The 12690-nt window shown below is 41.1% G+C and overlaps 1 protein-coding gene across 2 annotated transcripts in view; it reads right to left on the bottom strand.

Moving 5' to 3' along the window:
- Positions 1 to 2167: 2167 nt before the first annotated feature.
- dlgap4a (discs, large (Drosophila) homolog-associated protein 4a) overlaps positions 2168 to 12690 on the bottom strand; it is a 90004-nt gene continuing 79481 nt past the window's right edge. For both annotated transcript variants that reach the window (XM_067592781.1, XM_067592782.1), the window contains 6 exons: positions 10492 to 10946; positions 10296 to 10393; positions 8688 to 9124; positions 7758 to 7849; positions 4845 to 4997; positions 2168 to 4647 (listed from right to left, as the gene is read on the bottom strand). In XM_067592781.1, the coding sequence (XP_067448882.1) occupies positions 4423 to 4647; positions 4845 to 4997; positions 7758 to 7849; positions 8688 to 9124; positions 10296 to 10393; positions 10492 to 10946 (1460 nt within the window). In that variant the 3' untranslated portion in view covers positions 2168 to 4422. The remainder of the gene's footprint in view (positions 4648 to 4844; positions 4998 to 7757; positions 7850 to 8687; positions 9125 to 10295; positions 10394 to 10491; positions 10947 to 12690) is intronic.

The following is a 12690-nucleotide window of genomic DNA, read 5'->3' as shown; positions in this document are numbered from 1 at the left end:
GTCAAATCTTTTCTGAAATCAAACTACTTAAGTCTCTCAGTTGCTCCTTTTGTCCTTAAGGTAAGAAAGAGTTAGATACAGTTTATACGGTAATGTCAAAATGTCATGGTCTTACAAAAAATCAGAATCAGAAAATGCTCCTACCACAAATGACAGCAAGAAGATGGAAAACGGCAGCCATTGTCCTGGAGTGAATGGCTGCTTTCATCTTTGGGTCCAGTGTGTCTCAAACAATCAGCAGCAAGAATACATGGTGCTAAAAACTACACCAGTAAGGGTCCTTCCAGAAGAAGAGATATGGGTGAGGGTGGAGAGGATGTGCAAGGATGGAGAGGATAGGTGTTTGAGCGGTTTCTAATGTTTTTTTTAATAAGTTTTAATCTGGTTTCATATTTTTCCCCCTTGATTTGTCTAAAGAAAATAAAAGTATGTGGACACCTGCACATTACACCCATATGTCATTGTTAAACATCTCATTCCAAAGCCATGGACATTAATATGCTGCTACAACAGCCCTGCACTCGTCCGGGAAGGCTTTCCATCTTTTGGAACCTTGCTGCGAGAATTTCCTCCTATTCAGCCACAAGTGATGTTGGGCAATAAAGCCTGGCCCGCACTCAGAGTTACAAATAATCTCAGCAGTGTCTGGGGATTGAGGTCATGGCTCTGTGTAGGCCACTCAAGTTGTTCCACACCAAACTCAGTAAACCATTTCTTAATGGACCTTGTTTTTTTTTTTTGCACGGGAGCATTGCCAGTTCAAAACAGGAAAGAGCATTCCCCAAACTACTGCCACAAAAATATGTAGCAATATGTAGAATTCCTTTATGTGGAACTAATGGACTTGTAGCTCAAACCATGACCGACGTTCTGAGACCAAAAGCACAGCGTGGACAACATATTGGTCATATAGTGCATGTCTTGTATTGTAATCGCTGTTATTTCTAGGAAGAGTATTATTTGTATGACCACGTACTAAGGTGGACCAAAAGGAAGTGTTTTGCTGACCCTTGTTTTATTTTAAGTTATAAAACAATAAAAACAACTCAGCACAAAAAAAAAAAAAGAAACAAAAGTTGCTTTGGGATCACAAAGAGAGGATTTCTGGACACTATTTTTTCTGCTCCAAATCCAAGAACAACAATTAATAGAATTGAGGTAATTTGTTTAAACACATATCCAAGGAAAAACATACATGCATCCCAAAATTGAGTGGCATTCCCGTTTAATTCTACAGCTTATTTCATAACAGAAAATATGCCACATACTGTAAGTCATTGCAATCACAATTCTTTATTCTCTTAAAAGAAACTAGCCTCACAGTGTCTAACTAATACACCATAACATTAAACAACCCTTCATCTGTAAGATATGTGCTTATTTTGTAAAATAATGTTCAGCAGTACAAGATAATCTGGAACTACATAGTTTTTGCTCATTTTTCCTAGCTGGATCTCTGAGAGGACTGATGCCAAGAGTACTGAAATCAGAATGGGCTCATGATTCTCAACATGTTTCTGTCACTCAAGCACAGACAATGATTCAATTTTTATCCCAAAGATATTCGTGACAACTGCCACTGACTTGTCTCAGACAAATCTTAAATTCTACACATCACTTAACCCGGAGAATATTGCCTCGTCCACATGGTGGTTGAATAGCACATCCACAAAATCTGCCTCCAGAGTTGCACCTTCTGGTCAACGTTTGTCCGTTTTGTAGCCCTTTGAAACTCAGGAAGTACAGGTAAACAAAACCGTCTGAGGATCCCTGATCAGGTCATGCTCTCTTAAAAGTTCAGTATGTAGGCGATAAAGGGATCCGGCTCTCTGGTATCTGATCTGATATGAAAAAAGGAGACTTTTCCACCATGTGTCACAGTTATAAACTCTCATGTACAGTTCATACCCTGAATGCCTCACACAGATTGAATAGTTTCAGATCATTTGCAAGACCTATTTAAAGGAGTACTGAAAATTCACTGGCAAAGATCTTTGTATAATTTTATATGTCAGAAGGCCATGCTTTTAGAGATTACACAGTAACAATAGGTCTAATCTAATGCTTATGATTTGTTTGTGTGTAATATTAACTCAGCAGCTAATATTACCATTTATTATGGATGAGTGCACTAAAAAAAAACACAGCAAGAATGATGACCAGGACATGTAGCAAAGGGATGTTTAATGATTTCTTTGGACAATGAAATGCACATGTCCATTGTTGATGTAATACAAATTAAGAGAATAAGAAAAATCAACAACTCAGTGTTGTGTCAGCATTCCCAGTTCAACTTCATTTTCTTGTTTGACATGAAACTAAAAGATTCAAAATGGAGCAGAACAAGATGTCTGGAGTGTCACGCAAGGACTGACCAGTAGGGGGAGAGCCAGCTCTTACTAAAACAAAACAAAAAAAAAAAACTAGTGAGTCAACCTACACTTGTGCATGAGTATCTGCTATGCCCCAGCTCCACTCATGAACCCTTGGCACTTGTGTTTCAGTGACATGAGTTTAGACAAGAGACGAGGCTTAGCGTGTCTGGAGTGAGCTGATGCAAAACACAAACTTCGCTGAGAATGCGCACACAGATAGCTGAAATTATGAGCAGATTAAATTAAATGAAAAAAAAAAAAAAAAATCACTTTAAATAAACGCTTTATCAAATGACACTGAAATGTTGATGATTGTTGCCGTTTTGGCACAATATGAAATCCCTCGCAGCACCATTAATTATTATAATTACAGAAGTCGACATGTTGAAGTTGACCTCATTACGGATGAAAGTCACAAAAAGTGTCAAATGACATTAAAATTAAAAAAAAAAAAATGTACCACAGTTCTTCATTCTCGACAAACGGGTGGGAGTACAAGCTGCTAGAAAGGGGAGTGAAGGAGAACTGAAGCCTGTACTGCACCAAATCTTAGCGCCGACTAATTTCTTCTCATGGAGGAACACCTAAGTAGCTCTGATGTTGAAATACATTTTGGCAATGGCTACGAGCGTTTGGCCAATTCATTTGTGGTTATATAATAAATAATCCATCCATAGTGGTTCTTTTTACTGTTGAGTTTGAGTGTTCAACCTGAGATTTTAGTCATTTCAAAGACAAAGAAATAAACATTCATCCTTCATGCTAAGAAAATCTGGAAATGTTTAAATAATTTAAGACTGGGTACCTACTGCACTGCTTGCTCTGATACAAGTACATTTTATTATTGCTATATCATTTCCTTTCCAGTAGCGGGTAAACCCCCACCCTATCACATGTAGTCTGGTTGAATGGGAATGCCATATCGAGTGGTGAATGTCTTGGTCCCCTACATCACGTAAGGATGCAGTGAAAGTCAGAATGATTAGGCAAACAAAAGGTGGGCGAACATGATCTGAGGTGAATGGAAAGTGCAGTGATCAAGTCAAAAAAAATGTAAATGCATACATTTCATACATTCCTCTGTAACTCACTGACTGGGCAGTCAATCCTCACATCCCTTCACAAAGAAAAAAAACAACAAAACAAAACAATTGTAAGACTTTAACAATGGGTATTCACAGACACAGACTGTGTTAGTGTGCGTTTGTGAAAAGGAGAGAAAATAGAGAGAGGTGGAGTGAATGATTGCATCAAGTGCTAATATATCATGACAGTACATGTACTCGATCTATAAAAAACTACCTTGGTACTGAACACTGACCTCTTTCTAACAAATAATCTGGTATACAACATTTACAAAATGAACATTGTAATAGTGTGATATTCATAATATATATGCTACTGCCTTCCTCTGGTTCTCTGCATTTTTAAACCTCTGAGTACATTAACGCCATCATATAATTCTTACACAGTTAAGCGTACACACCACACCCCAATGAGTGGCAGCCTAATACAAATAGAGAACAGGAAGACTCTGTGGACAGTGAGCACACCTGCATGTGTATCCTGAGTGTGTGTGGATGGTAGCTCAGCTCGTAAACCAGGCAGCCACAACTTGCCGGTAGACTCAGCAGTGAAAGGAGTTAAGAGAGTAAACTTCTGGGATACCAAGATTCTTCAGCTCACAAGGTACAGGATGTCCTTATCCAAGATACTTGCACATTTAAGACAGTCTTGATATACTTTAGGAGATAATAATTATTATAATGTCAATAATAACAATAATAACAATAGTATTAAACATCTGTCAAGGTTATTTCTGTCCCATGGCAGCAGGGTGATGATCTGCATTATTCTGGATTGGGTTCGATGCCTTTGTGATCCCCGCGTTTCTCCTGTCGTCAACTGTGCTGCTATGGAGGGATCGGCATCTAACGCATCCGTTGTACTTCTGTGTGTTCGTTTTTCAGATCTGTCTGTGTGTTTTGTGTCAATGAATGTCTGAAGTGAGTCAGGATTTTCCTCGATGATCGGTGCTGGTTCGCTCTCAGAGGCGAGTCTGGGCCTCGGGGACGTAGATTTCGATGCTGTCGGCGCTTTCCGTGGCAGAGTTCTGTCGTACTGATGCCGCGCGCTTTGCTGCCATCAACCGCTTTCTGGCTTCTTGTCGCTGCTTATCCACAGCTGAGTCCACGCTCCTGTCCTTCCCCGCTGACAGCTTGGGCTTAGACTGCTTCTTTGGCACAGATGATGGAAGCTGCTTGTTTTCATCCTGAGGAAATCATGTCAAGAAGGAAGAGGAGTAAGGTATGGTGCGGGTTTTAGCTGAAAACACAACCTGCTGTGGTGTCAATATGCTGTTATTTGTAAGCAATTAAATATTTATCAAACAGTGTAAAACCCCTCCAGACTTAAGCAAGCACTCTAAAAACATAAATATAATGAAAACCATCTGGGACAAAACATCACCTTCTTCTCTGGTTTCTCAAGAAGTTGCCAGTTGTTGGCTTTAAGTTGGTAGAGCTCATCAAACTTCATGCTGATGTCTTCTATTGAGAGTTGTAGCAGATCCCAGAACCCTGCGAGGTCTTGCGCTGTTGGTCGCGGGTTGGCATTTATGTTCTAGTGAGATGAAAATGAGACAGTAAAGAGAAGTGTTGGATGAATGGCTTCGGCCAAATCAGAGAGAATTAATCACATCCCTCCCCAGACATATTTCCTAGCCAGCCTCTCTTCAAGCAAATTAATGAAAAGAAAAATGTATTTGACACCAATCGACTTCCAAAAATGATTAAATTTCAACATTATTAGACCTGTAATAGAGAAAATCTGACAAGGAGGAACAGTGGGACAACTGAGTCGAGTAAAGTCAAGTGAACAGAATTATATCTGAGTAGATAATCATCAAGGGTTTCATGTTTCTGCTTGACAAGATTATTTCCTGTATAAATGTAATGTACTTGTCTTGTTAGATCTTTGTGCTGCATTTGACACCATTGACCATCACATCCTGTTACAGAGACTGGAACATTTAATCGGAATTAAAGTAACTGCATTAAGCTGGTTTAAGTCCTCTTCATCAGAACAATTTAAGTTTGTACACCTTAATGATGAATCCTCCATGCACGCAAAAGTTAAGACACAGAGTTCCACAAGGTTCTGTGCTTGGACCAAAACTATTGACCTTATACTGTATATGCTTCAGGCAACTTATCAAACAACTGTCGAACAAGCAGAATGTAAATTGAAATATGACGTCTTTGACTACCAGCAGTCAGTTCCCCTCTCATCCACAGCCGCTATGTTTTACACATGCGGCTAAGCTGCATTTTGACTGTTACTGAACGCTCCGCTGTGAAGCGCTAATGCAGACCTGTCGACCCTGGACGAATTCTTTGAGTACTGCTTTGGCTACCTAGATGCGTCGGATGCAAATCACTGCTGTTCACACAATGAATTATTGTACATAATTTGCATACATATGTATTTACAGTACATCGTTTGCATACATGCAGCAGTCAAACCCACAAAAAACTGAGCGATGCACTGATATGAAAATTCTTGATACAAATTAACAGACCGTTTATATAAATATCTGCAGATGGCGATACTGTTAGTTGTTTATTTATGCCAATGTTTTGCCCATTTGTCTTTCATCTGCCTAAACACAATTTGCCAAGGAACACAATTTCACTTAGGCTACACGCTAACCTGCCACTGCAGTTATATAGCTTCTATTGTTTACACCTCCACAATAATCAAACTTAAGCCAATTCCATTTTTGAAAATATGACTTTCAGCTCATTTGAAAAGATGATGACAATGTAGCTGTAAAACCCTCGCCAGCCTGAACAGACTATTTTGTAGCTAATGTGAAAATTGCGTATGCGTAGGCTATTACCTAACAATAACATAGGCTGAATATGAATATGGCTTTTGAAACTGTATAAGTAATCATAACCCTCCTTACATACTGTACTTAATTTGCAATGGGGGGTGTTTCCTTTCCTTCAAATTTTCCTAGAATAGGGTAGATATAGTATACAGTGCCAACACACACACACACACACACACACACACACACACACAGAAGCCTAGCAGGCCACATGCCCATTCTGCCTTTTATACACACACACACACACACACACACACACACACACACACACACACACACACACACACACCCCTACCTACTTCCCGGTAACTTTCCAGGTAAAATTATTTCTGTGGCATGTACACTCGCTTTTTTCCCCCCTTCGTGACATGATCTTCTCCTCTCATTACAGTTACAGAATTGGCTGCAATAATAATTATGAATATAGTACTTATGAAAAGTTTTAAACTATGGAAAGTTTAACAATCTGCAACACATGGACAACTCAACGTTTCTTTGCCAATTTAAATGCCTGGTTAACAAGTAAGCTAGCATGCAAATGATTTCTCCTCACCTACAAAGCCCTTAATGGTCAGGCACCATCATATCTAAAAGAGCTCATAGTACCCTATTATCCCACTAGAACACTGCGCTCCCAGAACGCAGGCTTACTTGCGGTTCCTAGAATCTCCGAAAGCCGAATGGGAGGCAGAATCTTCAACTATCAAGCTCCTCTCTGGTGGAACCATCTTCCAGTTTGTGTCCGGGAGGCAGACACCCTCTCTACGTTTACGAGTAGGCTTAAAACTTTTCTTTTGATAAAGCTTATACTGTAGTTAAGGCCGGCCCAGGCTTGCCTTGGACCAGCCCCTAGTTATGCTGCTATAGGCCTAGACTGCCGGGGTACTTCCCATGATGCACTGAGCTCCTCTCTCCTCCTCCCCCTGTCCATTTGTACACATTCATGTACCATTAATGCATGTTACTAATTTGGCATCTTCCCCGTAGTTTTGTGCTTTATTGTTATTAGTCATTTTTGCCCAGTGCTACTTCTATTATTCATTTCTATTGAATTGTCATGTTTCTATTATTCTTATTGTTGTTGCTGTTCTTCTCTGTCTCTTTCTCCCCCTCCTTCTTTCTCTCAACTCAACCGATCAAGGCAGATGGCGGCCCACCTAGAGCCAGGTTCAACTTAAGGTTTCTTCCCATTAAAAGGGGAGTATTTCCTTGTCGCTATCGCCAAGTGCTTGCTCATGGGGGAATGTTAAATTAAAGAGTATCGTCTAGACATGCTCTATGTGAAAAGTGCCCTGAGATAGCTTCTGTTGTGATTTGGAGCTATATAAACCGACTTGACTAATGGGAAGACTATGTCAGTGTGTGTTGGGACAGATTATGTTGGCAGGAGAAAGGAATGGGGTCAAGTAAGAATTTGAGAGGCTAACAAAAACATGTAGTAGGGTAGCGTATCGAGAGATTCAATAAGATGTAATGGAGACACTCACCAGGTTCTCATTACAGAGCCCTCTGAACTGCTCGAACTTCTGAGACATGAGGAGCTGAGCGCTGCCTACTGCACTGCGGATCGTCCCCAACACTACAAAGAGAGAAGAATATGATAAATCATCAACAAGCTGGCAAGAGTAAGTGAAGAGATAAAAGTGTTAAAAGATCAAGCTAAAAAAAAAAAAAGATTGCAAGATGAAGAGTTGCATATTTTTTTGAGGGTTAGAGAGCTGTATCAAGACATACGAGGGAGTGACTGTGGAATTTATTCCTGTCGTCCAATAATGAAATATTTATGTTTAACATTTACCATTTAACATTCTGTGACAGTAAATGATTTCTCGAGAAGTAATTTATTAACTCAATCTCAGGGAGGACAACAAATTACTCTCCATTCAGCTATTTTCCGCCTAATATTTGCATGTAAATGGAAATTCATAATTCAGATCCACAGAGAGCTGGAGGAATGATAATCTGATGGAGCCTCTGAAGCTACTCTGCTCCTTCCTCATTCATATTTAAGACACTGCAGGGATAGATCTGCCTAAAAGCCTGAGTGGTATTCTGGGAGATGAGAGAGTGAAATGACTCTGTGGTGGCTCTATTACAGCTAAAACAAAGCTGACTCCCACCCTAACGAGCAGCGTTACTCTAAGCCAATGGCAGTAATGAGTGCGTCATGCTTTTGTGTCGTTGTCTAAGAGGGACGAGGCCTGACCGAATCTGTCTGTGAACTTCACTAACAAGGACATCAGTTCAATGACAGCTCCTCATGTCACTAAACTGACAAGCTAGTTTATGTACTTTCTGAAGAGTAGGACGTACCGGCTTTGAAGAGCTGACATTTTTCACGTCACATCTTATGATGATGTCATTATGAGAATACTAAATCTTTAAAAAAAACAGCCTTTTGCAATTCTGTCACTCACCCTCCTCTGAGAGCTTGTTGTCTTTGGTCTCCTGCTCCATCTGTTGACACCAGCCCTCCATGCGGCCTGTTTCCGCCTGCAGCAGCTTTAGAAACCAGTTACCATCTCGGAGGCAAGCTGGCGTGCTGGACTGGACAGCATCTCCGTGGGTGCTGCAGTTTCCGGTCTCCAGGCTGGGGTCTGGCGGAGGCAGCGAGGAGGGGTCTAAAGCCGGGTCCAGAGTCTCGGGGGGCAAGGTGGATATCCTGGATGGGGTTGAGGTGTGTTTAAGGGGCTTCTGTTCCATGGCTTTGTCCTGTCCGTTGGGCGCGGTGGTGTTCACTGCTTGACTGTTGGTGCAGTTGGTTGTGTTGTTTTGTGTGGGTGCGGCATCCTCGGGCTCCTGAGGCTCAGTCTCTGTATTTTGTCTGGAGGCCATGCTGCTGTCCCGGCTTAGACTGCAGAGACATGCATAAACATCAACTTCTGACAGACAGTTAAAAAAAAATTAAATAAATAATAAAAAAAATCAGACAATGAAGTGATGCGTCAAACATGTTCCACAGTAGCAGTTTGAGGTCAGTGAGTCTAACTGACATGACTTTATGGCAGCTGATGGTGCACTATCATCTACCGCAAACGAGCACAAAGAGGCAGAAAAGACACCGTATCGAGGATGGGAGGCAGCGGGGAATAAGCAGCAAATCATGTACACAACATAAAAGCATTGCAGACCGCTGGCTTCAGAGATAATGAGCTGGAGAATAGGAAGCAGGCTGTCAAACAAATGTGATTAAGGGAAATTAAAGTATGCTGAAAAAAGTTTAAATGGCCGGTTTCTCGCTATGTTTAGCTCACTACAGTCAATACAAGAGTAAAAAGGACATCAGAGTACTGGGCTGCCGTGCTACTGCCAGGCTGACTGCTGAAAGATATTAGCCACTCTCTGCTGCACAGACTGCAGATTCACCAGCGACGGAGGCAAAAGAATGACACTGAATGTGTGCATGGATGGATGGATGTCATGGAGGGAAAAACAGGAGAAGAGAGACAAGACTTTTCAGACATGCAGGGGTGCTTCTCTTCCAGTGCTGGGCAACAGAGTTGAAATCAATTTCACAACAATAAAGATAGGATTTTTCTGATATCGATATACAGGACATTAAAAACTGATGTTGCTAGGTACGTATCCTGTGCCTCTGATGCGTTAAAATCCCAAAGGGACTCAGTAAACTCACTATCATGGATCCAGGGGACGCACCCTATTTTTTTTAATGCTACATTGTTAACAAAACTGTGTTGAAATAATAGAATTAAATAAAAGAAACCTCAATGTCAAAAAAACAAATCCCAAACCCAAGCTCAGATGCAGTGGCCAGATGTGTAGAATAATGTGATATACTGTATGAAGAATAGAGAGCCATATGAAATCAGTATCCTAGTATGTTTCAGTTTACTTTAATACAATGCCATTAAGGGTATAGATTCATATCCTCTCCTGTAACATCCTATTTCTTATAGATTACATGCTGTCTTTGCAGCGTCCTTGTGAAGACTGCAAAACATGTAAACTATCAGATCACTTATGGCTTCCGTTCATGATCGTATTAAATGTGAGTGTGTACTTACGGCCTGCCGTTCTCCACTTGAACTCCGATTGACTGGAATTTTAGGGGTGCAGCCAGGTGTAGTGGTTCCTCTCTTGGGATTGGCTGAAGACAATCCACCTGATAAGTAATGATGGACAAGAGAGGACCAGTCAAATTCAGCTGCAAGTGAAGTGTAGTCTTCTCCCAGTGTGACTGTGTCCCAAATCAAATCTTACCTGAATTCCAATAGAGGACAGTTTCCTCTTCGGTGCAGTCGGGGGCTGCTCTAGGGTGATACTAATGCTCAGGGTGTCATTTTGGGGCTGGGTAGATGTGGAAGTGGTGGTGGTGGTTGCAGGAGTGGTGGCGGGAGCAGCGGCGGCGGCAGTGGTGGTGAGAGGGAGGTCACGAGGGGCTGGAACAGGGGGTACGGAGCCTGCAGTGGTTGTGGGGGTTGCAGTGGGGACAGCGGCTGGAGGTTGGTGCCTCTTAGCCAGGCTGCCCGTGCGGATGCTACAGAGACTGTCAGAAGAATTGCTGCGCCCTGATTGGCTGTTGGCTTCACTGCCGTGGTCCTGCTGGTCAAGGTATATGTCTTGGGCTGACTCTGTGCTGCTCTGCAACGTCACTGAGATAAGGGGTTTGGAGGTGGTGCGGGGTGGGACTGGAGGAGGAGCCTTCCTATTGCTGACTGTTGACGGAAGGAGGAAAAACAAAGAGAAGAAAAACTGAATGACTTTAGAAAGACTTTAATAGACAAGCAAAAGAATCACTTAAAGCCTTAACGAAAACAAAAAATAAAGAAAACTGTGCTATTAGACAAAGTCCAGCTGGTGCCTATCAAGCATTGAAACCAAACTGTAAACATGGCCTATCTAAAACAAAACAAACCTGCACTTTGTCCTTATTGCTGCCTCTATTAAGCTGTACTTAGAGCTACCTTTTTTCCTGTCAACCTGCTGTTGGTTGTGTTCCATTGACGTCAGTCTCTCTCTGGGGATGTTCCTTTACATGTCCCTCCTTCACAGTGCCTTTGCTCTGGGGACTGTCAGATTGGACAACTCTGCATTCTCTGCTCACAGCTCTTTTTCAAACAAACAGTTGCAGGAACTATAGAACTAAAAAAACCCTTTTTGCACTTTCCTGTTCGCATTTCCACTACAGCTGTAAAACTGTGAACATTTGGGAAACAACGATACAGTTATCCTGCTGTTTTGGGGGGTTTTTTTGTATTAACAATTACATGACATGTTACACTGGATGTTTATGAATAGATAAAAAAGGAGACACACAGGTGGAAAAGGAAACTGCACACTCCATAGTGCCTGCCTCTAAGGAAGATGATCTGCTGAGTGTTTATTCATTTCTGCTTTAAAATGTAAAAGCAAGAACATTTTATTCCTCTTCTTCACTTGCAATCTCATCACCTCTCCCTCTCACTCACTCACTCACTAACTCTCTCGCTCTTCAATCTCTTCCTCTAGTTTACTTATCAGCTCTCAGCCTCTTTGCTTGTATTTTGACCAATCAATCAGCAACATTCAGCCCTGAAGGCTTCATCCAGACAGTGTTCTAACCTTTAAAAAGTATTATACCCTCAGCAGGGACTTTTTGGCACCTGGAAAAAATGTACACAAATGTAATTCCTTGTTCCTCTGGTTGTAATAGAAGTTAAGTTCCTCCAATGTTTCTTGGTCCCCTGTAAACATTCCTGCTGTGGAAATGCCTTATCAGTCTGGGGCCAGTTTCACTAAACATGCAAGCTGCGACTTGCAGCATCAGAACACTTCCTCTTGCATTAATTTTAAACACATTTAACCACACAAAGGAAACACCATACATGTGATCCATGCATGGGTATGTGAGAGGACTGTAGGACTCAGAAATTGATCTGCGATTTGAGAGTGACAGTCATTTGTGAAGTGGGATAGTGGCACCATTTGTGATGTGCGTGTAAACATTGCACGCAAATCGCTGTCATGAACCGGGCCCCTGAAAACATTAAGCTAGCAATCATATGCACTGATGACTGTTTCCTACATGACAGATACACAAATGGAAATACAAATCTAACCACAAGAGTACATCCCCTCAGTGAAATACATCATGTCAGTTTTTTTACATAACTGCAATACTTTATATCTGTGACATAAAGGTTTCCATCCTAAATATTTTCAATGTTATGAATGATATGAAATGCACCAGACAACTTTGTTTATTTATAAATAATGCTAATAAAGTCCAATGTTTTAACAGTCTAATTCCAAACACTCAAGATTTAGCATCATAATGATCTATAGATAAAAACATAAAACACTGCTTTGGTTTTTCTTTTAACAAATTAAAAATCAATAATTGCTAAAAAAAAACCCAAAACAAAACAAACACTGTTTTCCCAGTTTAGTTTAAATTAGAGCAGAGCCATTAATGCGACA

The sequence above is a fragment of the Thunnus thynnus genome, chromosome 6, assembly GCF_963924715.1.
Source record: "Thunnus thynnus chromosome 6, fThuThy2.1, whole genome shotgun sequence".
Taxonomy (NCBI): domain Eukaryota; kingdom Metazoa; phylum Chordata; class Actinopteri; order Scombriformes; family Scombridae; genus Thunnus; species Thunnus thynnus.
This window is presented reverse-complemented; position numbering and strand designations above follow the sequence as displayed.